Source organism: Tamandua tetradactyla, chromosome 8 (assembly GCF_023851605.1).
Source record: "Tamandua tetradactyla isolate mTamTet1 chromosome 8, mTamTet1.pri, whole genome shotgun sequence".
Classification (NCBI taxonomy): Eukaryota; Metazoa; Chordata; class Mammalia; order Pilosa; family Myrmecophagidae; genus Tamandua; species Tamandua tetradactyla.
In genome coordinates, this window is record NC_135334.1 from 77,454,561 (window position 1) to 77,481,489 (window position 26,929).

At 35.4% G+C, this 26,929-nt stretch overlaps 1 protein-coding gene and 1 non-coding gene across 15 annotated transcripts in view; one reads left to right on the top strand and one right to left on the bottom strand.

Moving 5' to 3' along the window:
* Positions 1–23,430, bottom strand: part of LOC143644587 (olfactory receptor 52P1-like) — a 44,085-nt gene extending 20,655 nt beyond the window's left edge. For 10 of the 14 annotated variants that reach the window (XR_013156763.1, XR_013156770.1, XR_013156769.1 and 7 more), the window contains exon 1: positions 23,018–23,430. Coding sequence is in view for 2 of the 14 variants with exons in the window: in XM_077113784.1 (XP_076969899.1) it covers positions 23,018–23,082 (65 nt within the window). In the remaining 12 variants the exon portion in view is untranslated. Of the gene's footprint in view, positions 1–3,739; positions 3,814–10,635; positions 11,083–22,340; positions 22,506–22,576; positions 22,998–23,017 lie in introns of those variants that run through there. The other 4 variants (XM_077113780.1, XM_077113783.1, XM_077113781.1 and 1 more) reach the window with 3 other exon arrangements.
* Positions 104–206, top strand: LOC143645352 (U6 spliceosomal RNA). The gene has a single exon (XR_013157073.1). It is a non-coding gene; the product is annotated as a U6 spliceosomal RNA (small nuclear RNA).
* Positions 23,431–26,929: the final 3,499 nt, after the last annotated feature.

Genomic DNA, 26,929 nt, shown 5'->3' on the forward strand with positions numbered 1-26,929 from the left:
CCCCAGACTGTTCTCCATTAAGCAAATAACTGTTTCCTCAATTTCTTGCCACCAATTTGATGCCAGCTGCTCTCAACAAGTTCTGCAGGTCTTGTTTTAACCCTTGGCTCCTACACACATATACTAAAATTGGAATGATACAGAGAAGATTAACATGGCCCCTGTACAAGGATGACATGCAAATTCGTGAAGTGTTCTATATTAAAAAAAAAAAAAAGCCAATCTGTCTCTGGTTGTTGCATTCTGGCAGCTAGCAAACTAGAACACTAGGGATCAGTATTTGTGAAAGGAAGTGGGGAGAAACAGCATTGGCCAGAAGAAGAAGTTGAACTATAATATTGGGGAAAAAATCTGCCAATTCAGCAAGAAGTTCTGAAGTGTCCAGTATCAAGTTTAATAGGCTCAATCTCCATATCCCACACCCTTCAGTCAAATGGAGGGTCCCTAAGGAAGATGTGACATGGGACTAAGCAGATTTCTGCAGCTGAGGAAAACTTTGAAGGTGCTGACACCTCACAGCTGTCTGTATACCCTACTCCTGTGGCTGGGCAGCAAGTTCTTCAGACAGAGGAATCTGGGTGTCTGCCATAAAGGCATCTCTTAAATACAAGTAAACGGCATTATACTAAGTATAGTAAATTATTTAACAGGAATAGAAGTTAAAGTAGTTACTTTTAACATAAAGGTAAAAAAATTCATTTATATTGAAATAGTATAGTTCACAAACTTATCAAATAACACAGAAAATATAATAATGGTTGAAATGAAATTATACAGTGAGGATAAATATTAATTGTAAAGTGTTTCATTTTCTTATTTAGATTCTGTTCAGACTCCTTCTTGTCCTTCTTTCCTGAAGTCTATAAAAGTATCACAGTGAGCCCAAAATATTATTATTATTGATTATAAAATACTTTAAAATATTTCTAAATTAGTAAAAAAAAAAATCTACGAGTTGTGCTTCCTTTTAATTTTTCAGTTAACTCCAAATTCTCGGCAAAACTGCAAGTTATAAACTCTTGATCCAAAACCAACGATGCTGATTGACTAGCATCCAATACTTTTAGATTAAGATCAGTTATTCAAAGTTTTGAATGTTTTGCTTTATAATATTTTTGCCATTTATCACACTCAATAATATACTGGTAAATCAGCTCTCAAATAAGTTAATGCAAAAACAAATAAGTAAAATAAAAACAGTGATTTAGAGCACTTGCTAATTCCCATGGAGCGTTCAGATCATGGCTAATTTCATTTTACCAAGATGAAGTCACTGGACAATGGAATTGGGAAAATGCATGTAACTGGTCTTGTAAGCCAGTATGAGTCAGCTCCAGCACACCATTGGTGCAACATTATTTTCTTTTCTCTTTATTCCCAGATCTTGGGAGGACTATGCTCATTGTAATTTGACAATGGAACTGTTATTTATAACATGTATATTATAAAAATATTATATATAAAACAATCATTTCAGTAGCTAGTAGGATCTAGAAGTTATTCCTCTCAATCCAAATATTATCAAATTTATTCCATTATCGCAAAAATTCCACTTGAAATGTGATGCACCTTTCAGAAACAATAAAGGATATTGATGGAAACTAAATTACCAAAAACAAAACAAAACAAAAAAACACATGCAAAGTTGACTCTGAAAAAGGCAAAAATAGAATGAGTTCCTAAAGAAACAAAGGAAGAAAAGGGGAAAATAAAGTGCTGAGCTCCTTTGTTGGCATCACAAATCTCTCCCCAAGATAAAAGCTGATTTATCAGCAATAATGCTCTGATACTGGTAGACAAATCAACTCTCTACCACATAGCATTGATGATATTAATTTTTCCCATTCTTCTTTCTTTCTGTCCCTTGGCATATCATAGTACCTGGCACTTCACAGTACTTACTGGAAAAATAACTTTCAAATTTTTCACTTTCTCACTTGCCCTTGCCCTTAGCATGTTTCTCTGGCATTCACACATACTAACCCTTGGCAAGGGGCTAAACATAGGGATATTTGGTCAAACTCTGCCTGGTTATTCTCTTCACCCACAGACTTTTTCCTAGCAGTATGAAAGTAAATTAATAACTTCTCCTGTTTCCTCCATGTCCTAAATATAATGCAAGGATTCTGTGTAATTGTATATAGTGGAGTATTCAAGTCCTTTTTTTTATGCATAACTATAATAATTGTTCCTTACTTGGAAAAAAAATCATAACTTTCTAATGGACAGAAAATATATGAAATTAGAAAGCTGAGGGAATTTCCAAATTTCACCCATACAATATTGCTTATAATTTCAACCAGCTATAATTTGTACTCTTCAAAACAAGGAGACAGGTTCAGAAGTTTAATAAGCTATACTCACTATGTTATTTAAAAAAGCGATGACCTGCAATATTATTTTGGTTTCTTTGAAAATCTTTAAAGTCCTACATCCTAAACCTAAATGTGTCTATAACTAGATGTATCTAAGACATAATATTTGCTCTTGATCAAGTGTTTTCATTTCTATCAATCTCAGTTTCCTTAAGTGCAAAATGAGGGACTTGATCTGGGTCAGTGTTTTTCAAATTTGTAGTGGGACCAATTAGTGGACCAGCACTAGCATTTTCAAAAATGTAATAAAATAAGGAAGAAGGAAAAAGAGATGAGATAAAAAGAAAGAGAAGGGGGGCGGGGCAAGGAGAAGAGTGTAGAAGTAAAGAGTAAAGAAAATGAAAGAAAAAAGAGGGAGAAAGATAATAGTGAGTGAAGAGAGTTGAGAGAGAAATGATGAGAGAGACAGAGAAAGAAGGAAACAAAGGAGAGTGAAACAGAATACAAAGACAGAGAGTGTGAAGAGAGAAAAAAGAGAAGAGGGCCATAGAAGAGGATGGTGATTGTTTTTGTACATTAAAGCTATCGCAATGCAATATGCCAGAAATGGACTGGCTTTTAACAATGAGGATTTACTAACTTACAAGTTTACAGTTCTATGGCTGTGAAAACGTCCAGATTAAAGCATCAACAGCATGATAACTTCTCTGAAGACAAGCTGACGGTATCTGGGGCTCCTCTGCCACATGCAATGTACATGGTAATGTCTGCTGGTCCTTCTCTCCTGGGTTTTGTCACATTTAGCCTCTGGCCTCAGGGCCTTCCTTCCTCAACTTCTCTGAAGTTCTCTTCATGAACCGTAGCTTCTTTGTGGCCTTTATCCTAATATAAAGGATCCCAGCAGGAGGACCAAGACCCACACTGAATGAGGTGGGTCACATCGCAATTGAAATAATCTTGTCAGAAGGCCCCACCCACAGTAGGTGTGCACCCACAGGCACATGGCCATTTCTGGGGTACATAACACCTTCAAACTACCACAATGAGAAAAGAAGAGGAGGGAAGAGAAGACAAAGAATAAATAGAAAGAGAAAGAAGATCTCATACAGAGATCCTCAAATGTAGTTAAGTATCATTTAATAAAATTTCTGTTTCTGTTTTATATACCTGTCTCTTGGTGTGCTGTATGTGTTTATTGGGTAATGATGTGAAAATACTTCTTATTGTGTTGATTTGAGACCAATTTGAAAAACACTCATCTAGGTTATCCTCAAGGCCTCTTCCAGTCACAACAGTCTAAAATCCTACAGGCCTTTTTATTATGTATTTTGTAAATGAAAAAATTTCTTTAAAAGGAGCATAAATGATAGAAAACAAACATCTTGAATAAAATCACAACTCCTGATATAATATATAATTGTTACCTTTCAGAAAAAATATTCACCAAAGAAAAGTCTAAGCCAGTTTTTTTCAGCCAACATCTCAGGAAAAGCAAAATCTAGAGGAAGGAAAACAAAAAACAAAAAAACTCTTTCCAACACATATTTCCAAATCAAGTTTAAAAATGAAAAATGTGTCTAAAACTAAGAAACAAATCTAGCCAATGAATCTTCAGTGAAGTCTTCCTGAGTTATCTTAAAGGATTCTCCCAGAGCCTTGGTAATACATTGACTTGACTTCTAAATCTATCAGAATGCTAATCCAATAAAGATAAAAAATCTGCACTATCTTCCTCTATGGCTTCTCTGTAGTTCCATCAGGTGGTATGCATTTTGTCTTTTGTGAAAAATTTGGACATTGACAGATGTACTTGTGACTGAACTAGAGAGAGTGCTAATTCTGTTTCAGACCATCCATTTCTGAAAGAGATCAGTCACACAGCAAAAAAGGAGTTGAACCTCCTGAAATTCTCAAATAAAACATTAACTATACTTTGCTTGTAAGTATACTATGATACTACTTTCAATGAAAAGCAAATGAAATTTTGTAAAATACTTTTTTTACTGATCTGTACCTTCTTATTTTCAATCATTATATTGAGTTGGTGTACCTTTAGTTTTATAATCAGTGTTTTGTACTTGCTGATAAGAAGTTCTACAATTGCTCTCACATTTTAAAATACATGGAAATTTTGCCTCCCAGAATCCTTTAAAAATTCTTTGAGAGAAAACAGTGTGCCTTCATGTAACTGCCTTTCAGTAATTAAAACAAAAGAGCTATTCAGTGAATGCTGTGAAATTAACTACTTCTTTTCTTTTCCTTATGGCTAATTGAGTTATTTCCTATTTGGGGGTAACTAAAATAACAAATAGCAAAACAGTTCTAAAGTATACACTTTTAGAGGAATAATTTTCAGTGTATTGGGAGTTCTAGCAGGCTACTGTTCTGGTGAAGTAAGTACTGGTGAAATAAGTTGCAAGCCACAGACACCACCATTACATTTAAAGGGTATTCATTTGATGTTGACAAAGCTAAAATGGTTAAGCTATGATTAGTTAACAAAGTTAAGTAAATAGTGGATAAGGAAATTCAACAATTATTTTTCTTAATATTATTATTGTTTAAATGACTCCCTCACTAAACCCTGAGTTTCTTAAAAACAGATATTACCTTTTCCACTTTCATATCCCTAGCTCAGTACTAGGCAGTACAATATTACAATATTTAAAGAATTGAATGAGATCTACTACTATCCATACTTCTGGTTTTAACAGAATATAGCCAAGCAATATAGAATTTATAAAGCTTTAAAAATAAACTATACAGTGAATTGAGGCTATAAAAAACAGAGTCCCTACTATTCACTTTTTTTCTAAATTTCTGTAAGGAACCAAAGCATGATTGAATATGGAAGTAATATTTATAAAGAAATTATAAAATTCCCTGAAACATAAATACTCAACATTAGCTATGCATTTAAGCACATTTTAGAAGTACAAATTACTCACTAATTTAGAGCTAAAATGAAGGCTAATGAAACTTTGTAGTATAAAGGCAGTCAAGTTCCTATATGTTCTTTCTTAGCATTTTAATTAATATCATGGTCAATCAACACAGACAATTAAAATGATATTTTTAATGGATCAACTATAGAATGTCATCCAGATTACCAACTTTATTCATGCAGTAGTAGTAGAATAGTCAGTTTATCAGTTATTGTATCTCTAAACTTGATAGAATCAGCCTCAGTTAGAAAATCAGTGCATGGGAAATTCAAACAACCAACTCCTAGTTTCATCCTTCTATTTAATGAATGGAGCCAAGAAACCAACATTTGAGTACAATTTGTTTCAGATATGTACTTTTAAAATGTTTGCTTCAGTAAGTTGTGCACATATGAAAGAAGAAAAAAAAAGGAATAATTTTGAATGTCTCCTCCTTTGTCCATTAAGGTGATTTAAGATTTCAATCATTTGAGTCAACAATATTCATTGAACAGTCACTATGTGCAAGGCACCAGGCTGAGCATGTTGGGAATATAAAAATGAATATATCTCTGTTTTCAAGAGAAATGTGCACAAATATCTAAAATAAAGTGCATGTAGCAAGTGCTCTTAGACAGGCACAAGAGGTTGCAGAAGCAAGAAAGAGAAGAGACAGTATTTGGCTAGGGCAAGAGGAAGGGGTGATGATGGTCAGTGAAGACTTCATGGAATTCCAGGCTTTTAAAGGTCAAAGATCAATGTGAGGAGAAGGATGACATTCCAAGTAGAGAAAAAACATATGACCACTGACTTGGAGAAGAGAAAACATACGCCTTGTTCAAGAGATAGTACAGAGACAAATTTGATCAACTTATTAGCAAAAAATAGAGCTAGAAATGTGAGTAGAAACCATGCCATGTAGAGTCATGAAATTCAAGCTAAGTACTCTGAACTTTAAAAACCATCCATACGTTGACAATTCCAGTCCTTATTTCTCCTCTGCGTTCCAGACTTATATGCCCTCCAGATGTGTATGTCTTACACAACTCCTGGATATATAGTAAATACTTCAACTTAATGGTTGAACAATAAACTCCTGATATTCTGTGTTCCATTCCCCATACCCTCATTCCTGCTGATATCTGTTCTTGCAGGTCCCCTATCTCAGTGAATGGCAACTCCATTATCCCAGTTTGATTTCAAAAACCTTGAAGTCACTCAACTTTCCTCATTCCCTTTCACACCAAATCTCTGTGGCTCTACTTTCAAAATATATCTAGAATCTAATCACTTCTCATTACAACCACTTCCATGGTTCTATCCACCAATATTTCTTGTCTAATTTATTATAATAGCCTCCTCATTGTCTCTCTGTTTCTACTCTTGGTCCCCTTCAGTCTATTTGCAACATAGCAGCCAGAATAATCCTGTTAAAAGCCAAGTCTAATAGGACGCTCCAATGTTCTGGTTTCTTCATGTTTTAGAATTTTAGAGGTAACCTGATTATACATAATGGAAACATGAAGTTGGAGGGAAAACAAGACTGGGCTATATGCAAACATATTGATGCTAGGGCAGACATATAAATACTCTTATCTCTCCAGAGCCTGTGTGTGGATATAGTTTAACTGTTTTGGAAAATCCAGTCACTAGAGAAAGTCCTAGTTAATAGTCCTTGTGTTACTGAGGTGTGAATCAAATGTGTAGATTTGATTCTCCATGGGAGAATACCATAAGAGGTCCAAGAAGTTCAAAGTTTAGTGTAGACATATAGTCTGAAAATTAAGAAGACATTGCAAACTCTAATTCCAGAATGAATTAGAATTGGAATTCTAATGTCTATATATTGCCAATTTTTTGTGAATCTATTTACCTTCATAGCCATCTCTTTAGCATCAAATTCTCATTTATGACTCATGTAAACAACAAGACCACTAATATCTGAAAGCAAAGGATTTGTCAAGATCTCCATTCTGTAATTCCTTTGCCCTTATACCATCTTAATGAGATACAATTCCCATATGTCCAGTCACTTCATGCTGCTTTTCCCCATAGTCACATATGTTCATATGCACTCACAGGTTCATGTGTAATGGAAACTTCTTCAGTATTAGTGAATAGCTAGATGCCCTCTGGAACAGCATATCCATCTATTCTCCCATCATCAGTTCATAAGTAATAATATTTCTTGTATCCCTAGAAAATTCTAGCTTCTAACATTTTCTGGTCTAATATGGCAATTAAATTAAATTTCAATTATCCATATGTTTCAGATACTGCATTTCTTCCAATACTATTGTATTTGGGCATCCTTTCATAAGCTAGAGAGTCATTTGTAATTTTCTGTCATATAAGGTAGTTGATTTAATTTGTAGTTTATTTTTATTGTGTAGCCTGCGTTTTTTCCTTAATGATTTGCAGGTGTTTCTTGTATATTCTAACTTAAAATTTGCCAGTGGTATACATTGCTAATATCTTCTATTTGGTTATTGTTATGGTTGGTTCATGTGTCAACTTGGCCAGGTGGTAGTGCCTCATTGTCTGGTCAAGGAAACATTGGTCCAATCATTACTGCAAGAACATTTCCTAGCTGATTTTAATAAACCAGAAGGCTGGTTTAATAAAGCATCAGCACGTTGATTGCATCCATGGATGAGTACATCTGCAGTTGGCCAAGGGGAGTGTCCTCTGTGATTAGTGATGGTTAATCTTATCATCTGAAAACTTTAAAGGAGAAGTCAGAAGAGAGTCTCTCTCTCCATTTCAGCCAGCTGGTCTCTCCTGGGGCATTCATTAGGATTTTCATTGGAGCTGTCAGCTTGCGTCTTGCACTATGGACTTTGGACTTGTATATCCCCACAGTTGCATGAGACACTTTAGTAAAATCTCATATTTACAGGTATCTCCTACTGGTTCTGTTTCCCTAGAGAACCCTGACTAATACAGCTATCCTTCTATTGACTTTGTCTATGATATCCTTAATTGGAAAACATCCTCCATCCTTATGTAAGCTTTACCATTGTTTATGTTTTTTTTTTAATTCCTTACTCATACCTATGTCACAAAGCCATACTCCCACATTTTCTTTGAACTGTGTTGTTAGTTGAACCTGGTTTTACTTTCCTTTATAAAATAAACCATTTTCACAGATCCATCTAAAGTGTGTCTATTTTTCTCTATTGATTTGTGATTTGATCCTAAACATATTTGTTCCCATACGTAAATGATTATCTCTGCATTCTCTGCTTGGTTCTCTTGCTCTAATGATCTGTTCTTATGCCATACTTTATTCCATTTATTACTGTGACTTTATTTAAATAAAATGTGATTTAAAATGTTAGGATAAGTCACACCTCTTGCTCTTAATCCTCTGTGAATATCTAATTTTTCATACAAATTTTAATTATAAGACATTCCTATGAACTCAAAATGAAATATATATTTGGATCACATTAGATTTGTGGATTAAAAAGAAATAGCATACACAAGATAGCCTATTCCCATCCAAAAGTATGGATGTTTCTACATTAATCATCTTTATATCCACTAATTAAATTAAAAGCAAATATCCATAGAGTTTTAGAATACATTTCTGTATTCTACAAATATCCACAGAGGTTTAGAATACATTTCTGAAAGGAGTATTCTAATTCTCAGATACTTTGTCTCATTTGTATTTACATTTGTGGTGCCATTCTTTCCTTTGTGTAGAATAGAAAGTGAGGAAATTCAGCCTGCAAGCCATATCCTACCTAACAAAGTCTTGTGAATGATGTACTTTCAAAGTCTTGTGAATGATTTTTGCATTTGTAAAGGGTTGCAAGAAACAAAACAAAACAAAATGCAAATAAGAATATATGACAGAGACAATATGTGACCAGCAAGTCTAAAATATTTACTATCTGGCTCTTTACAGAAAATGTTTGACAACCCCTGATTACTATCTTAGTTTCAATTTGATAGTGCTGGTTTTCAGCCAAAACACTTTAAACTTTAGTGAACAATTCATTCACCTTTTATCTATATAAAATGTTTGATTTTCCACCTACATTTTTGAAGGTTATTTGTAGAGTTCTAGGTTGAAAAATATTTATTTTTTCTTTCAACATCTTAAAGACATCATCTCATTGTTTCTGATGAGCAATAAGCAAAATATTCTTATCATTATCTCCATATATATATATATATGTAATGTACTTATTCCACTCCAGCTGCTTTTAAGGTTTGTTCGTTATCTCTTGTTCTTGGCAATGCTGAGATATGGTTTTCTGTAGATTTATTCTTCCTATGGGTCAACATTTTTAAATCAAATTTAAGAATTTTTTTGAAATTACTTTTCAAATAATTGTTCTATTCAGTTTCTCTGCTACTGCCATGAGTCAAATAACACATTAGAATGCTTGCTATTATTCAAGAGGTCACTTAATATGAAAACTTTGCTCAGATAATGTTTCCAGTCTTTCTCCTCTATGTGGTTCAATTCGGAGAGATTCTATTGCCTTGTTTCCAAATTCATTGAAGGCTGCTTCTTCAGTATCCATTATGGTGTGAAATCTAATATATGACTTTTTCATTCCGTATTTACATCTTCCAGATTCTCAATGAAAGTTAACTATTTTTAATAGTAAGAAACTATTAAAAAATAGTTGCCATGCCTCTAATGAGATTTTCCATTTGCTCACTGAATAACTTTCTTTTTCTTTAAATCTTTGAGCATTTTATAATATATATCTGCCAATTCCCACATTTATGTTTCCTGATTCCAACCTCTCATTTATTTTGGGAATTCTATTTACTCTTTTTATTGTTGATGTTGTTGGTTGTAGTAGTTATGAGTCCCACTCCCCTATTTCTTTGCAGACTTAATATTTTTTAATTGTATCCCAGACAATTATTATGGATACTATAATTTTGAAAGTCGGGACTTTGTTCTCTTCCTTTAAATATTGTTGCCTTTTGTTCTATGAGACTGTTAACATTTACTCAAGAATTACCTTGATGCTTTTGAGGCATGGTTTTGGTCTTGGTGTTATTTAGTAGGGCTTTAGGGTTTCCTTTACTCAAATACTGATATAGATTTATTTCTAAGGAAAGGCCATTCTGGTGTCTCAACCGAATGCCTGGTTTTCAGTTAGGTGTCTAAACTCTGATTTTCCGAGTACTTAGCTATTCCCAGCACTATGCGACTTTCAGAATCTCTGATGAACTCAATTCCCCAGGTGCTATACTCTCCAAGGCCTTGTAGTCTTGCCTCTCAGATGCTCAGTTTAGAATTTTGTTAAAGGATTAAGAATACTCCTGTTCATATATTTATATGGCTGTGAGTTGTCTGTAGCTAAAGGCTAACGTGAAAGAATATTTTTAATTGGTTTTGCTGACCCATATCTTCGACTTACCTATAAGAGAGGTGAAGCAAGATCAGGGTAAGAGGCATGTTCAGTGGTGCATCATGACCCACAGAGCAGCTATATTATGATAACCATCCCACTCCGAGACTTCCTGGGTGAACAGGGCTTATCTGTTTCCTTTTGGAGAAGGTGATCTCTGATGGGAGTTCCACAGTGCCTACTGAAGCAGAGATGCCGAGCAATTATATAGACAGCAGATGACAAATATTCTTTTAATGAATTTAAGAAAGACAGAGGAGCTCTGAGTATGTTTACAGAAATTGCTTACTCTAATTCTGTGACTACCAGAATATATAAAGTACAAGAAAGAAATGAGGGCATAGATTGCAAAATGTAAATGTATATTTCAGTCACCCTGTTCTCTTCTTCCTTTCTCTATGCCCTTCAATTATTCTATTTCAATCCATTGTTTTGTGTAGGCTCCCTTCACGGGAGTTCTCCTCTCTTGGGCCTGTCTTTTTTGTACAATCAGTAATACTTAATAACATCACATAGTTGCATATTCATCATTTCTTAGTACATTTGCATCAATTTAGAAAAAGAAATAAAAAGACAACAGAATAAGAATTAAAACAATAATAGAAAGAAAAAAAAAACAAAAACAAAAACAAAAAACCTATACCTCACATGCAGCTTCATTCAGTGTTTTAACATAATTGCATTACAATTGGGTAGTATTGTGCTGTCCATTTCTGAGTTTTTATATCCAGTCCCGTTGTACAGTCTGTATCCCTTCAGCTCCAATTATCCCTTCTCTTTTTTTTTTTTTTTAATTAACGGAAAAAAAGAAGTTAACCCAACATTTAGAGATCATACCGTTCTACATATGCAATCATTAATTCTTAACATCATCACATAGATGCATGATCATCATTTCTTAGTACATATGCATTGGTTTAGAAGAACTAGCAACATAACCGAAAAAGATATAGAATGTTAATATAGAGAAAAAAATAAAAGTAATAATAGTAAAATCAAAACAAAACAAAACAAAACTAAAAACCTATAGCTCAGATGCAGCTTCATTCAGTGTTTTAACATGATTACTTTACAATTAGGTATTATTGTGCTGTCCTTTTTTGAGTTTTTGTATCTAGTCCTGTTACACCGTCTGTATCCCTTCAACTCCAATTGGCCATTATCTCACCCTGTTTCTACCTCCTGCTGGACTCTGTTATCAAGGACATATTCCAAATTTATTCTCGAATGTCTGTTCACATCAGTGGGACCATACAGTATTTGTCCTTTAGTTTTTGGCTAGACTCACTCAGCATAATGTTCTCTAGGTCCATCCATGTTATTACATGCTTCATAAGTTTATCCTGTCTTAAAGCTGCATAGTATTCCATCGTATGTATATACCACAGTTTGTTTAGCCACTCTTCTGTTGATGGAGATTTCGGCTGTTTCCATCTCTTTGCAGTTGTAAATAACACTGCTATAAACATTGGTGTGCAAATGTCCGTTTGTGTCTTTGCCCTTAAGTCCTTTGAGTATATTCCCAGCAATGGTATTGCTGGGTCGTATGGCAATTCTATATTCAGCTTTTTGAGGAACCGCCAAACTGCCTTCCACAGTGGTTGCACCATTTGACATTCCCACCAACAGTGGATAAGTGTGCCTCTTTCTCCGCATCCTCTCCAGCACTTGTCATTTTCTGTTTTGTTGATAATGGCCATTCTGGTGGGTGTGAGATGATATCTTATTGTGGTTTTGATTTGCATTTCTCTAATGGCCAGAGACATTGAGCATCTCTTCATGTGCCTTTTGGCCATTTGTATTTCCTCTTCTGATAGGTGTCTGTTCAAGTCTTTTTCCCATTTTGTAATTGGGTTGGCTGTCTTTTTGTTGTTGAGATGAACAATCTCTTTATAAATTCTGGATACTAGACCTTTATCTGATATATCATTTCCAAATATTGTCTCCCATTGTGAAGGCTGTCTTTCTACTTTCTTGATGAAGTTCTTTGATGCACAAAAGTGTTTAATTTTGAGGAGTTCCCATTTATTTATTTCCTTCTTCAGTGCTCTTGCTTTAGGTTTAAGGTCCATAAAACCGCCTCCAGTTGTAAGATCCATAAGATATCTCCCAACATTTTCCTCTAACTGTTTTATGGTCTTAGACCTAATGTTTAGATCTTTGATCCATTTTGAGTTAACTTTTGTATAGGGTGTGAGAGATGGGTCTTCTTTCATTCTTTTGCATATGGATATCCAGTTCTCTAGGCACCATTTATTGAAGAGACTGCTCTGTCCCAGGTGAGTTGGCTTGACTGCCTTATCAAAGATCAAATGTCTGTAGATGAGAGGGTCTATATCTGAGCACTCTATTCGATTCCATTGGTCGATATATCTATCTTTATGCCAATACCATGCTGTTTTGACCACTGTGGCTTCATAATATGCCTTAAAGTCAGGCAGCGCGAGACCTCCAGCTTCGTGTTTTTTCCTCAAGATGCTTTTAGCAATTCGGGGCACCCTGCCCTTCCAGATAAATTTGCTTATTGGTTTTTCTATTTCTGAAAAATAAGTTGTTGGGATTTTGATTGGTATTGCATTGAATCTGTAAATCAATTTAGGTAGGATTGACATCTTTACTATATTTAGTCTTCCAATCCATGAACACGGTATGCCCTTCCATCTATTTAGGTCTTCTGTGATTTCTTTTAGCAGTTTTTTGTAGTTTTCTTTATATAGGTTTTTTGTCTCTTTAGTTAAATTTATTCCTAGGTATTTTATTCTTTTAGTTGCAAATGTAAATGGGATTCGTTTCTTGATTTCCCCCTCCGCTTGTTCATTACTAGTGTATAGAAATGCTACAGATTTTTGAATGTTGATCTTGTAACCTGCTACTTTGCTGTCCTCATTTATTAGCTCTAGTAGTTTTGTTGTGGATTTTTCCGGGTTTTCGACGTATAGTATCATATCGTCTGCAAACAGTGATAGTTTTACTTCTTCCTTTCCAATTTTGATGCCTTGTATTTCTTTTTCTTGTCTAATTGCTCTGGCTAGAACCTCCAACACAATGTTGAATAATAGTGGTGATAGTGGACATCCTTGTCTTGTTCCTGATCTTAGGGGGAAAGTTTTCAATTTTTCCCCATTGAGGATGATATTAGCTGTGGGTTTTTCATATATTCCCTCTATCATTATAAGGAAGTTCCCTTGTATTCCTATCTTTTGAAGTGTTTTCAACAGGAAAGTATGTTGAATCTTGTCAAATGCCTTCTCTGCATCAATTGAGATGATCATGTGATTTTTCTGCTTTGATTTGTTGATATGGTGTATTACATTAATGATTTTCTTATGTTGAACCATCCTTGCATACCTGGGATGAATCCTACTTGGTCATGATGTATAATTCTTTTAATGTGTTGTTGGATACGATTTGCTAGAAGTTTATTGAGGATTTTTGCATCTGTATTCATTAGAGAGATTGGTCTGTAGTTTTCTTTTTTTGTAATATCTTTGCCTGGTTTTGGTATGAGGGTGATGTTGGCTTCATAGAATGAATTAGGCAGTTTTCCCTCCACTTCGATTTTTTTGAAGAGTTTGAGGAGAATTGGTACTAATTCTTTCTGGAACGTTTGGTAGAATTCACATGTGAAGCCATCTGGTCCTGGACTTTTCTTTTTAGGAAGCTTTTGAATGACTAATTCAATTTCTTTACTTGTGATTGGTTTGTTGAGGTCATCTATGTCTTCTTGAGTCAAAGTTGGTTGTTCATGTCTTTCCAGGAACCCGTCCATTTCATCTAAATTGTTGTATTTATTAGTGTAAAGTTGTTCATAGTATCCTGTTATTACCTCCTTTATTTCTGTGAGGTCAGTAGTTATGTCTCCTCTTCCATTTCTCATCTTATTTCTTTGCATCCTCTCTCTTCTTCTTTTTGTCAATCTTGCTAAGGGCCCATCAATCTTATTAATTTTCTCATAGAACCAACTTCTGGTCTTATTGATTTTCTCTACTGTTTTCATATTTTCAATTTCATTTATTTCTGCTCTGATCTTTGTTATTTCTTTCCTTTTGCTTGCTTTGGGATTAGTTTGCTGTTCTTTCTCCAGTTCTTCCAAGTGAACTGTTAATTCCTGCATTTTTGCCTTTTCTTCTTTTCTGATATAGGCATTTAGGGCAATAAATTTCCCTCTTAGCACTGCCTTTGCTGCATCCCATAAGTTTTGATATGTTGTGTTTTCATTTTCATTTGCCTCAAGGTATTTACTAATTTCTCTTGCAATTTCTTCTTTGACCCACTCGTTGTTTAAGAGTGTGTTGTTGAGCCTCCAGGTATTTGTGAATTTTCTGGCATTCTGCCTATTATTGATTTCCAACTTCATTCCTTTATGATGTGAGAAAGTGTTGTGTATGATTTCAATCTTTTTAATTTGTTAAGACTTGCTTTGTGACCCAGCATATGGTCTATCTTTGAGAATGATCCATGAGCACTTGAGAAAAAGGTGTATCCTGCTGTTGTGGGATGTAATGTCCTATAAATGTCTGTTAAGTCTAGCTCATTTATAGTAATATTCAGATTCTCTATTTCTTCATTGATCCTCTGTCTAGATGTTCTGTCCATTGATAAGAGTGGGGAATTGAAGTCTCCAACTATTATGGTATTTGTGTCTATTTCCCTTTTCAGTGTTTGCAGTGTATTCCTCACGTATTTTGGGGCATTCTGGTTCGGTGCATAAATATTTATGATTGTTATGTCTTCTTGTTTAATTGTTCCTTTTGTTAGTATATAGTGTCCTTCTTTGTCTCTTTTAACTGTTTTACATTTGAAGTCTAACTTGTTGGATATTAGTATAGCAACTCCTGCTATTTTCTGGTTGTTATTTGCATGAAATATCTTTTCCCAACCTTTCACTTTCAACCTATGTTTATCTTTGGGTCTAAGATGTGTTTCCTGTAGACAGCATATAGAAGGATCCTGTTTTTTAATCCATTCGGCCAATCTATGTCTTTTGATTGGGGAATTCAGTCCATTAACATTTAGTGTTATTACTGTTTGGATAATATTTTCCTCTGCCATTTTGCCTTTTGTATTATATATATCATATCTGACTTTCCTTCTTTCTACACTCTTCTCCATACCTCTCTCTTCTGTCTTTTCGGTTCTGACTCTAGTGCTCCCTTTAGTATTTCTTGCAGAGCTGGTCTCTTGGTCACAAATTCTCTCAGTGATTTTTTGTCTGAGAATGTTTTAATTTCTCCCTCATTTTTGAAGGACAATTTTGCTGGATATAGGAGTCTTGGTTGGCAGTTTTTCTCTTTTAGTAATTTAAATATATCATCCCACTGTCTTCTAGCCTACATGGTTTCTGCTGAGAAATCTACACATAGTCTTATTGGGTTTCCCTTGTATGTGATGGATTGTTTTTCTCTTGCTGCTTTCAAGATCCTCTCTTTCTCTTTGACCTCTGACATTCTAACTAGTAAGTGTCTTGGAGAATGCCTATTTGGGTCTAATCTCTTTGGGGTGCGCTGCACTTCTTGGATCTGTAATTTTAGGTCTTTCATAAGAGTTGGGAAATTTTCAGTGAAAATTTCTTCCATTAGTTTTTCTCCTCCTTTTCCCTTCTCTTCTCCTTCTGGGACACCCACAACACGTATATTTGTGCGGTTCATATTGTCCTTGAGTTCCCTGATACCCTGTTCAAATTTTTCCATTCTTTTCCCGATAGTTTCTGTTTGTTTTTGGAATTCAGATGTTCCATCCTCCAAATCACTAATTCTATCTTCTGTCTCTTTGAATCTATCATTGTAGGTATCCATTGTTTTTTCTATCTTTTCTACTTTGTCCTTCACTTCCATAAGTTCTGTGATTTGTTTTTTCAGTTTTTCTATTTCTTCTTTATATTCAGCCCATGTCTTCTTCATGTCCTCCCTCAATTTATCGATTTCGTTTTTGAAGAGGTTTTCCATTTCTGTTCGTATATTTAGCATTAGTTGTCTCAGCTCCTGTATCTCATTTGAACTATTTGTTTGTTCCTTTGACTGGGCCATATTTTCAATTATTTGAGCGTGATCCATTATCTTCTGTTGGCGTCTGCGCATTTAGACAGATTTCCCTGGGTATTGGGCCCAAAAGTTTGAAAGATTTTCCTGTGAAATCTCTGGGTTCTGTTTTTCTTATCCTGCCCAGTAGGTGGCGCTCGTGGCACACGTTTGTCTGCGGGCCCCACCAGTAAAAGGTGCTGTGGGACCTTAAACTTTGGAAAACTCTCGCCGTCCGGGGGGTTCGCTAGCCGAAGCGGCTTGAGCCAGCCCGGGGTCCCAACGCAGGGAGGGTTGCTGGTCGCCGCAGCCTGGGAAAGAGCCCGTCCGAATTTCCTAGTCAGCCCTGGGCGACTAGCGTGGCGGGAGGGCGCCAGCGGCAGCGGCCCGCCCGAGAGAGTGCACGTTCCCCGGGAGTCACGGGTTTGGAAGGGGCCTCCCCCACCCGTCCCCGTTGTCCTCGACCTGGGGATTTCCGATCCTCTAACATTCTTATAAGGACATCAGTCATTCTATTAAACATTTATCATACCCCAGTCTGACTTCATTTTATCTCAACTAATTTCATCTGCAATGACCTTATTTCCAAATGAGGTCACAGTCTGAGGTATTAGACTTTTGGACTTCAAAATCTCTTATTGGGGAATACAATTCAACACATAAAAGGACTATGTGTGAAAAAACGATATTGCTCTCAACTTCAAGAATTAATAATGCTACATATAAATAAACAAATACTCTTATACAGTGTTTTCTATACTCCAGAAGCCATTCAAAACATCTTACTTGTACTAATTCATTTAATCCTTACAAGAGCCTCAAGAATTAGGCCTTATTGATATCCAACTTTCATAGATAAGAAAAACTGATGCATGAGAGGTTAAGAGCATGCACTAAAATGTACAACTAGAGTAGTTGTGCCAGATTTTAAATCCCAACAGTCTGTAGATAGAAGCTGCACTTTTAACCAGCTATGCTGATTTGATCAGGTAAAATTGTCCCTCCTGGGAATAATGCACATGTTCTCTGTAATTAAAGATAAAGGTCTCTAGACACTGTTAGTGATTTCTTTGTAAAATAAATTTAATAACCTAATTTTATACCCATGGTACTAACATCATTAAATAAATGACATGTTTGTGCCAGGGATGGAAATGAATAAAATGTTTTACAGCAATTATTGCTTTGACTGAAAGAAACTGCTCTGTGATTATCATTAAATTTGAGTTTGGTTTCATGCAAATCACCATGCAATTCCACCAGATTATGTTGTGAGCCAAACAGAGATATTATTTTTCTTGTCAGAAATCTTAACTATAACCAGCTTGCTCTACTTAGCTCACAAAGATATAATTTAGGCAGAGAAAATTTGGATTAAAGTCTGCATCAAAAGGTATAGTTGTTAATCAGATCTGATCACTATGGTATTTATAGTGACAGAATTTATGGTGAGTTTCAAAGTTGTTTCTTTCCCCAGGATCAATTCTACCACCATTAGAACTTTGAATATATTATGGCTGAGAAGGAGAAGTGGGACCACCTCCACACAAATTATTTGATGAACCATAAGCTTGCTTTCTTGCAAAACACTGTTGAAAATGACTGAGAAGTGGAGCTTTAAATCTTTAATTAGGTCAAGATTTTGAGATTTTTAGAATTGTTTCTGCAACTCATTAATACCAAATTTTGATTCTTATTGTTGTTATATTTTTCTGTTAAGGAAAATAGAATAAACTTAGAAAAAAGTGAATTTTAAACTGTATCTGAATAAAAAAATCTTGTTAAAATTTTAAGAAATACCGTAAGCAAGCTACCGTTAAATGTCCCTACAAAAGATAGATATAAAAACAAGGAGTTCATCTCAGAATTCCAAGATCTTGAGAGCTAATCTTCATTCCTACTTCCACTGTTTTCATTTCTATTATAGCCTGTAACTCCATATGCATCAGTATAATTAAAGATACAAGTTTAAAATAGCAGAAGTAAGGCACATTCAAAATGTATTCCAAAGCATTAATTAGCTAATTTAAAAAATATTTATGGATTTCCACCCTGGTTCAAAAATTGTGATAAAAGCAATTAACAAAACATGCAAACGTAGAATATAATGAACACAAAAACATAAACATCCTAGTCTTATATAATATAATCAGTACTACAATAATAGAATTATAGTTACCAAAAGGAAAATGTTGATGTGGAATCTAACATAAACTTGAAGTGTGGATGGGTTAGGAGAAGTTTCCTGGAAATGCTGATACTTAAATTGAGAACTAAAGCTTTCTTCAATTATAGGATGTTCCCATTGATACGGTAAGAAAAGTTCTTTTTAACAGAAGGGCCTGCCTGACCCGGCACTACAAAGGAGATACTTACTAAGTAGGTGATCTATTGCAAGTATACAAGCAAGGAGCTGGAGGAATCTTTCCAAAACCAGTTCAAAGTGAAATGTGAGCTATGGGTTTTATAGGTAAGGGAAAGGGGGTAGAGGTCAAAAATTTATGTCTATATGATTCATTAGTATAATGTCAGCAATGATGTAGGATTTTTGTAAGGAAGGCATGAACAATTTTTCAGCCTCATGTTGTCTCGAGCATGTTTTGTTTTTCCAATTTCAGTGATTAGATTTAAATATTAATGTTTAAATACTTATGTTCAAGGTCTTCATGATTCTTTTTTTTTGCTGATCCTTAGAAATGTTAAACTTTTGTCTCTTAAGAAGGCAGCTACTGATTCACTGGGTTACAGTGTGTGTTCATAATACTATTCTATTATCTTATTCCTGTAAGCAGAACTGAGAAGGTTTGGTTTATTTCTTCTGGGAAATAAGAAGAAAGAGTAGACAGCTCAGGTAGGGTATTAGAATATCTAGAGCTGCTTAAGTGAAGATATTTTAAAATAAGTATATTTTTTAGCTCTCAATTCTCCCTTTGTATTTTTATGTTTCTTATTCTTAAGAAGACATATTTTCTGAGCATTCTCTGTAGAAGGAAAATGTGTCAAGGTCTCATCTCCTTTAGTTACTTCCTGCTGATCATATGTGAAGAAAACTTCCATATTATTCTGGAGCATGCTTTAGGTATAAACTTATAAAGATAATATAGATAACAACAAGATAGCATATAACTAGCAAAATAAAAAGAGTGCTTAAGAGATCTATTTTTTGTTTCATAGGCAAGTTCATTATTTACTTAGAAAATGAGATATCTGCCAAGATTTTTACCATGTTTAATAATCCCTTGCATATGCTTAGTATAGAGGAGATATTATCATATTTATCAGGTCTATAGGTACAGCAGTTAACACAAATTAATGCACAAGTATTTCCTTGAGCTGCAGTGGGCGTTAGACTTACAATATTGTACATGCTGTTTCTTCATAGGAGTAGGCTTTAGTGCCAATTGTGTCTTTTTTGGCCTTAATTACATTACTCTGGCAGTTATGGCTTTAGAAGGTATTTTTATTGTACAGTTGTTGTAGCATACCATCATTGGTCCTGTGAAAAATATGATGGTAGGCCCTAGGGTTCTATCAGCCTGTCTCATGGTGCCCTCCAGCACTAGGCAACAGAGCCAGCCTGGAGGCAGTGTTCACTAAAGAGCCAAAGTAAGTGAGGCTTTTCTGGCAGGCAGAGGAGTTCCTAGTAGTGAAGTGTTTTCATTGACAGCATGTTTCCATTTACTTCTGGAGCATGTCAAGGTGATATGGCAGATATTTTTATAGTTTAGGGTCTACAGAAACTGGTCTAGCCAAAAATTTAAGTGGGAAGACAACATGCAAATACTAGGAGCCTGGTTTAAACATACAAACATTTCAGTAGAAGCAGAGGTTTAAGTTTACTTTACATTTTAATTAGGAAAGAGAAAACCATGGTTTGCAGCACTATATGGTCTGATACTACGCAAATCAATAACTAACATGAGGTTAGAAAATTTCTTTTAATTTCCATCACATTGTCTAAAATTTTCTTATGTAACTTATAACATATTAAATGAACTTAACTATTTTTAGCACTTCATTTTTTACAGGGTGAAAGAACAAATCATTTGCAACTGTTTGGAATAAAAAAATATCCTTTAGTTTGACCTTGATAAAGCAAATGCTAAAAGTTGTCAGATTTGAAACAATATTTGGTTCTTTATCTAACTAAAGCATTAAAATATCTAGCTATACTAAAAAGGAGAAGACTTTTTTTAAGCAACTAAGGACATGATAAAGTCAGCATTAAATGCAAGAAATTATTCTGCTAAAATATCAACTTTTGATTCAGAAAAAAAATTAAACCTCTTACTAAAGCAGAACAATTTAATCTAAGAATCTCTTGCTACTTTAAAACTAAATTTTAGTTTCACAGTAGTATATTATTTGATGCTAAAGTTTAAAAAAGTTTTACAGAATAAAACATCAAATCCTTCCCAACTGTGACCACAATTTTCTTTTCTGTGAACCTTCTGTGACTTATTACATATATTCAGGTTTTCTCTTACATTTTCTTCTTTCTCATTCTGGAACAAACAGTTATTTAGGACAAAATTACCCTTTTTTTTAAAAAAAAAAAAACCCATCCTTTATATCCTACATACTTGTTACCAAAACGATATTGTAAATTATCTTCAAGTAAACATTTCACAGCATACAGTTAGCATCAAAATTAAACTTCTTAGGGCAGTGCAATGGTGGGTCAGAGGGGAATTCTTGCCTGCCATGCTGGAGACCCAGGTTCGATTCCCAGTGTTTGCCCATGCAAAAAAAAAAAAAACTTAGAATAATGTCAAATGCTTAAAACACTTTAGTCAATGCATTTTTGAAACAATAATATACAAATTTTAACCAGAATTAATGGCATTTTTGAAAAGCTTGAACATAGGGTATATCATTTCACTTGTGATTTCTTTTAGAAAGCAAATTTAATGGCAAGATGCTATTGAAATTTAAAATCCCATTCTTAGGTTGCTTTTTGCCTTTGTCCAATTTATATCATTGCCAGGGAGCATTATAATAGAAAATTAGTTTCCTTTTTTTCTAACAGGGTCCCTTTCTAATTTAGATTAATTATTCAAAATACAACTCAAAGGAGACATAGCCAGCACATTCTGAGAGTTTCTCATGACTAAGCAGTGCTAACAAAAATCAAAGACAGGGACTGCGAGGGTAGTTCAGCAGTAGAATTCTCACATGCCATGTAGGAGATTCTGGTTCAATTCCAGGTTCACACACTTCCCAAACAAATAAACAAACAAAAAGTCAACAAATGGCGCTGCAATAACAGGATACTCAAATGGAAAAAGAATGAAATGTGACCCCCCGGCCAGCATAAAAAAAAAAAAGACAAAACATTAAGACAGGAGTTTTTCAAAGTTAGCAGGTTCTCCAACATAAAGAAAAACTAGAAGACAAAACATGCAAACTAGTGCCTTCTTAAAAGTATCAGCTTTTCCAACTTATAAGCAAAAAGAAAAAAACATGAAGACAAAACATAGAAACAAGGAGATCCTTGACAACAAATGACTTTGCCAACTGAAAAATACAAAATACAAAACCAATGAGGAGTCACAACTCTGGGATTGCAGATGGAAAGGCTCAAACCCACTGCATCTGCATTTATGAACACAGACCAATTGAACAGTCTCCTTGGCATGAGCAGACTGGCAAAGAGAAAGTAAACACAGATCAGAAGAGAAAATATCATAAACCCACCTAGCACAGGAAAACTCTTAACTTTAAGGTGATGTCATCGACATGGTTATATAAATAGCTACTGAAAACCTCTCCCCAGAGAATCAGCAAAATAGAGGATAATTCTCACTTATTCAGAACTTTGGAGGAAGATATAGGCTGGAGCAGGAATCTACAAATCCTGTACTGAAGGAAGAGACAAATATCAGGTAGGAAATTTCTGTCTGAGATTGCTGGTCTTTTCCCTTCCCACTCACTTGGTCCTCTGCAGCTGGATCCCAAAGGCAGCAAATGGGACACCTCCCACCTCCCACCAGGACACAAATCTCTCACAGCAGTGAGACAGATCCCCACCTACATCCAGACACAGAGATCTAAGCACACAGAGACCCATGTAAGACCTAGCTGCTGGGAGAGGGGGGAAGGCGGGGCAGAATAAAAGGCAGGAAGAAAGATTTTCTAAAATAGAGGATTAAGGAGGGGACCACAAAGTCTTCCCTAAAAGCAGCAAGCAACAACAGGGACTATTCAAATCAACTCTTTGTGGACCCAGGGGAGAAGGAAGGATATTTCAAGGTCCAGGTCAATAAGAAACAAAGATAAGAGAAAATGTAGACAGATATTGTGTTTTCAACCCTGGATCTTGGTGTTCATTCCTCAACCTTGGAGGAAACAGCAGCAGGGGACCCAATCCTTACCTGAGGGACAGCTGAACTCTGGCGCAGCTGGAGGAGTCCACTGCCACAAGTACAGTGGGTAACATAGCCCCATAATGTGCCAGGTTTGGGCTGGCAAAGTGAAGGCATAAGATTCCCACAGTTTCAGCCTCACACAGTCAGACACTGCCTGGGTTGCATGAGGCAAAACAGCTTCTGAGGCAAATTAAATCACCAAACCGTGCCATCTGTTAGACAAGCCAGAAGGCTTTTCTGAGCCTCACCAGACCCTATCCCAGGGTTTTACATTCCCTGCACATCAACCTGGCCCTGTTTTGGCTGAAAAATATGGATGACTCAACAATCAAAGCAGTGCCCTAAAACAAACACAGGTCTTGCTGGCTCATGAAAAGCAGAGCCCTCCTCAGCTGGCTGCTGGCTGGGGAAATTGAAACTCTTTCAGTCCTGCAGCCCAAGGCCTTTCCACTGGGAGCCTGGGAATCACCAGACACTTTGTATCCACAGATGGGTTCTTAGCCAAGGTGCACAGTGTCTGCCCCCTACTCCAGGAGTTGGAGGCTTCCAGCATACATGGAAAACTGCGGCCTTGAATTTGATTGTTCCCTGATAAAGTTCCAGTACAGCAGGTTGGCACAGTCCTGGGGAGGAAGACAGTTAAGAAGAAGGTTGCCGATTATCACCATTAGCTGGGAAGCCAGGGAAAGTGCAGTCTGGTAAATTGCTTTTATGTCCAGCACTTAACGGCTTCCAAGGAGGGTTGCACCTCCTGTGTAAGGCCTGGCCCTGGTTTGGCTGAAATGACTGAAAAACCAACTGTGAAAGAGAACTTCAATGCCAGCCCAAGCACCTGCAACATCTTAGATAAGTGAAGGAAATCAATTTTCAAAATTACCTTATCAAATTGATCAAATGCTGAGATATCAGCAAAGAATCACAAACATTTGAAGATGAGAGGAGATATGGTCAAGTCAAATGACCAAATTAAAAGGCAGAAGAGACACAGAATTTGGAACTACTTAATCAAAGATGTTCAAACAAATCCCCTACATAAACTCAGTGGGTTGGCTAAAGACATAAAGGATATCAAGAAATAGGAAAATAGCAGGTCTTACAGAAATGAAAATTACTGTAGATCAAATTAAAAATACACTAGAGCCACACAACAGTAGATTTGAAAAGGGAGAATATAGAATAAGTGACCAAAAGGATGGAGCAACTGAATTTGAATGTACAAAAGAATAAATGGTGGAAAAGATGAAAAATTTGAATTTGATCTCAGGGAATTGATTAACAATATGAAGAACACAAATATAAGAATCATTAGTATCCCAGAAGGAGAAGAGAAGAAAAGATTCTTCTAGGAAGATAATTTGAAGAGATAATTGGGGAAAACTTCCCAACCCTAATTAAGGACATAAACATGCAAAAAAAAAAAAGAACTCCAAATAGAATAAATCCAAATAACCATTGCAAGACACATACTAAACAGACTTTCAGATGTTGAAGAGGAGAGAGTCCTGAAAGCAGCAATAGAAAAGCAAATCACCACATTCAAGGGAAGCCACATAAGACTAAGTGGTGACTACTCATTGGGTACTATGGAGGCTAGGAGGCAGTGGTATAAAATATGTAAGTACTGAAAGTGAAAAAATTGCCAGCCAAGAATTCTTTATAAAGCAAAACTGTTCTTTAAAGTAGGGGAGAGCAGAGTCCTCCTTTGCCATGCTGGAGACATGGGTTTGTTTCCAAGAGCCTGCCCATGCCAAAAAAAAAGTGGGGAAGAATTTAAAATTTTCACAGATAAACAATTGCAAAGAATTTCTTAACAAGAGGCATAGACTGAAGGAAGCACTAAAGACAGGAGAGAGAGGTTTACAAGAGGGCACAAACTGAAAGTATTAGCATGGGTAACTAGTAGTTAGGGTTCTCTAGAGAGACAGACTCAACAGGGAGCACTCGCAAATATAAAATTTATAGAAGTGTCTCACGTGACCGTGGGAATGCAGATCCAAAATCTGCAGGGCAGGCTGTGAAGCCGACAACTCCAATATAGGGTCTGAAGGAACTCCACCTGAGAGGCTTGCCAGTGGAAGCAGGAATAGAGCCTGTTTCTTCTGAATCCTCCTTAAAAGGCTTCCCATGATTAGATTAAGCATCACTCATTGCAGAAGATACTCCCCTTTGGTTGATTACAAATGGAATCAGCTGTGGATGCAGCTGACGTGATCATGATCTAATTCTATGAAATGTCATCATTGCAACAGAGAGGTCAGCACTTGATGACCAGATGAACAGGTACCACAACTTGGCCAAGTTGACATATGAACCTGGCCATGACAGTAACTTAAAGATCAAAAAGGAAGAGAGGAAAAAATATACCTGACAAATAAAAAACAAAGGATAAAATGTTTAAATCAAGAACTGCCTTTACAGTAATAACTCTGAATGCTAACAGATTAAACTCCCCAAATAAAAGAAAAAGATTGGCAGAATACATTAAAAATATGATCCATTTATATGCTGTTTATAAGAGACTCATCTTAGATTCAAGGATATGAATAGGTTGAAAGTGAAGGGATGGAAAAAGATATTCCATGAAAGTTGTAACCAAAAGAAAGCAGGACTGGCTATACTAATATCAGACAAAATAGAATTTAAATAAAAGTTTTCATAAGAGGCAAGGAATGACACTATATATTAATAAAAGGATAACTCACCAAGAAGAAATAACAATAATAAATGTTCATGCACCCAATCAAGTAGCTTCAAAGTACATGAGGCAAACATTGGCAAAACAGAAAATAGCAATAGACATTTCTACAATAATAGTGGAAAATTTCAATGCATCTCTCTCTTCTATAGCTAGAACAACCAGACAGAGAATCAGTAAGGAAACAGAGAATATAAGCAATATAACAAATGAATTTACTTAACAAACATATAGATCATTATATCCCAAAACACCAGGATAAATATTCTTCTCAAGTGCTAATGGAATTTTCTCTGGGATAGATCATATGCTGGGGCACAAATGAAGTCTTAATAACTTTTAAAAAATATAAATTATTCAAAGCACTTTCTTTGACCATAATTGGAATGAAGCTGGAAATCAATAACCATCAAAGAACCAGAACTTTCACAAATATAGGGAATTTAAACAATACAGTCTTAAACAATCAGTTTGTTAATAAAGAAATTGCAAGAGATATCTGTAAATGAGATATCCGTAAATATCTGGAGATGAATGAAGGCAATAACATATCAAAATCTATGGGATGCAGCAAAGAGGTGCAGTGAAGAAGGGGAAATTTATAGCTCTAAAATGCATACATTAATGAGGAAGCAAGACCTAAAACCAAAAACCTACTGAACTACTGAAGAAACCACTGGAAGAGCAGCAAACTTAACTGAAAGCAAGCAGAAGAAAAGAAATAAAAGATTAAAGTAGAAATAAATGAATTGGAGACCAAAAAACAATAGAGAGAATCAATAAAAACAAACATTGTTTCTTTGAGAAGATCAACAAGACTGACAAATATTTGGCTAGACTGACAAATTAAGAAGAGAGAAGATACAAATAAATAAAATCTGAAATGAGAGGGGGGTCATTACCATAGACCATGAAGAAATTTAAAAAGTCATAAGGTATCATAAACAACTGTATGTTAACAAACAAGACAATTTAAGACTAAACGGACAGTTTCCTAGAAACATATGAGCAACATATACTAATCAAGAAGAAATAGTAGACTTCAACAAACCAGAGAAAAATAAAGAGATTCAATCAGTCATCAGAAACCTCCCAATCAATAAACATCAAAGCCCAGGGCCAGATGACTTCACAGGGGAATTTTACCAAACATTCCAAAAAGAGCTAACATCTTTCCTGCTCCAACGCTTCTAAAAAATTGGAAGACAAAGGATCACTATGTA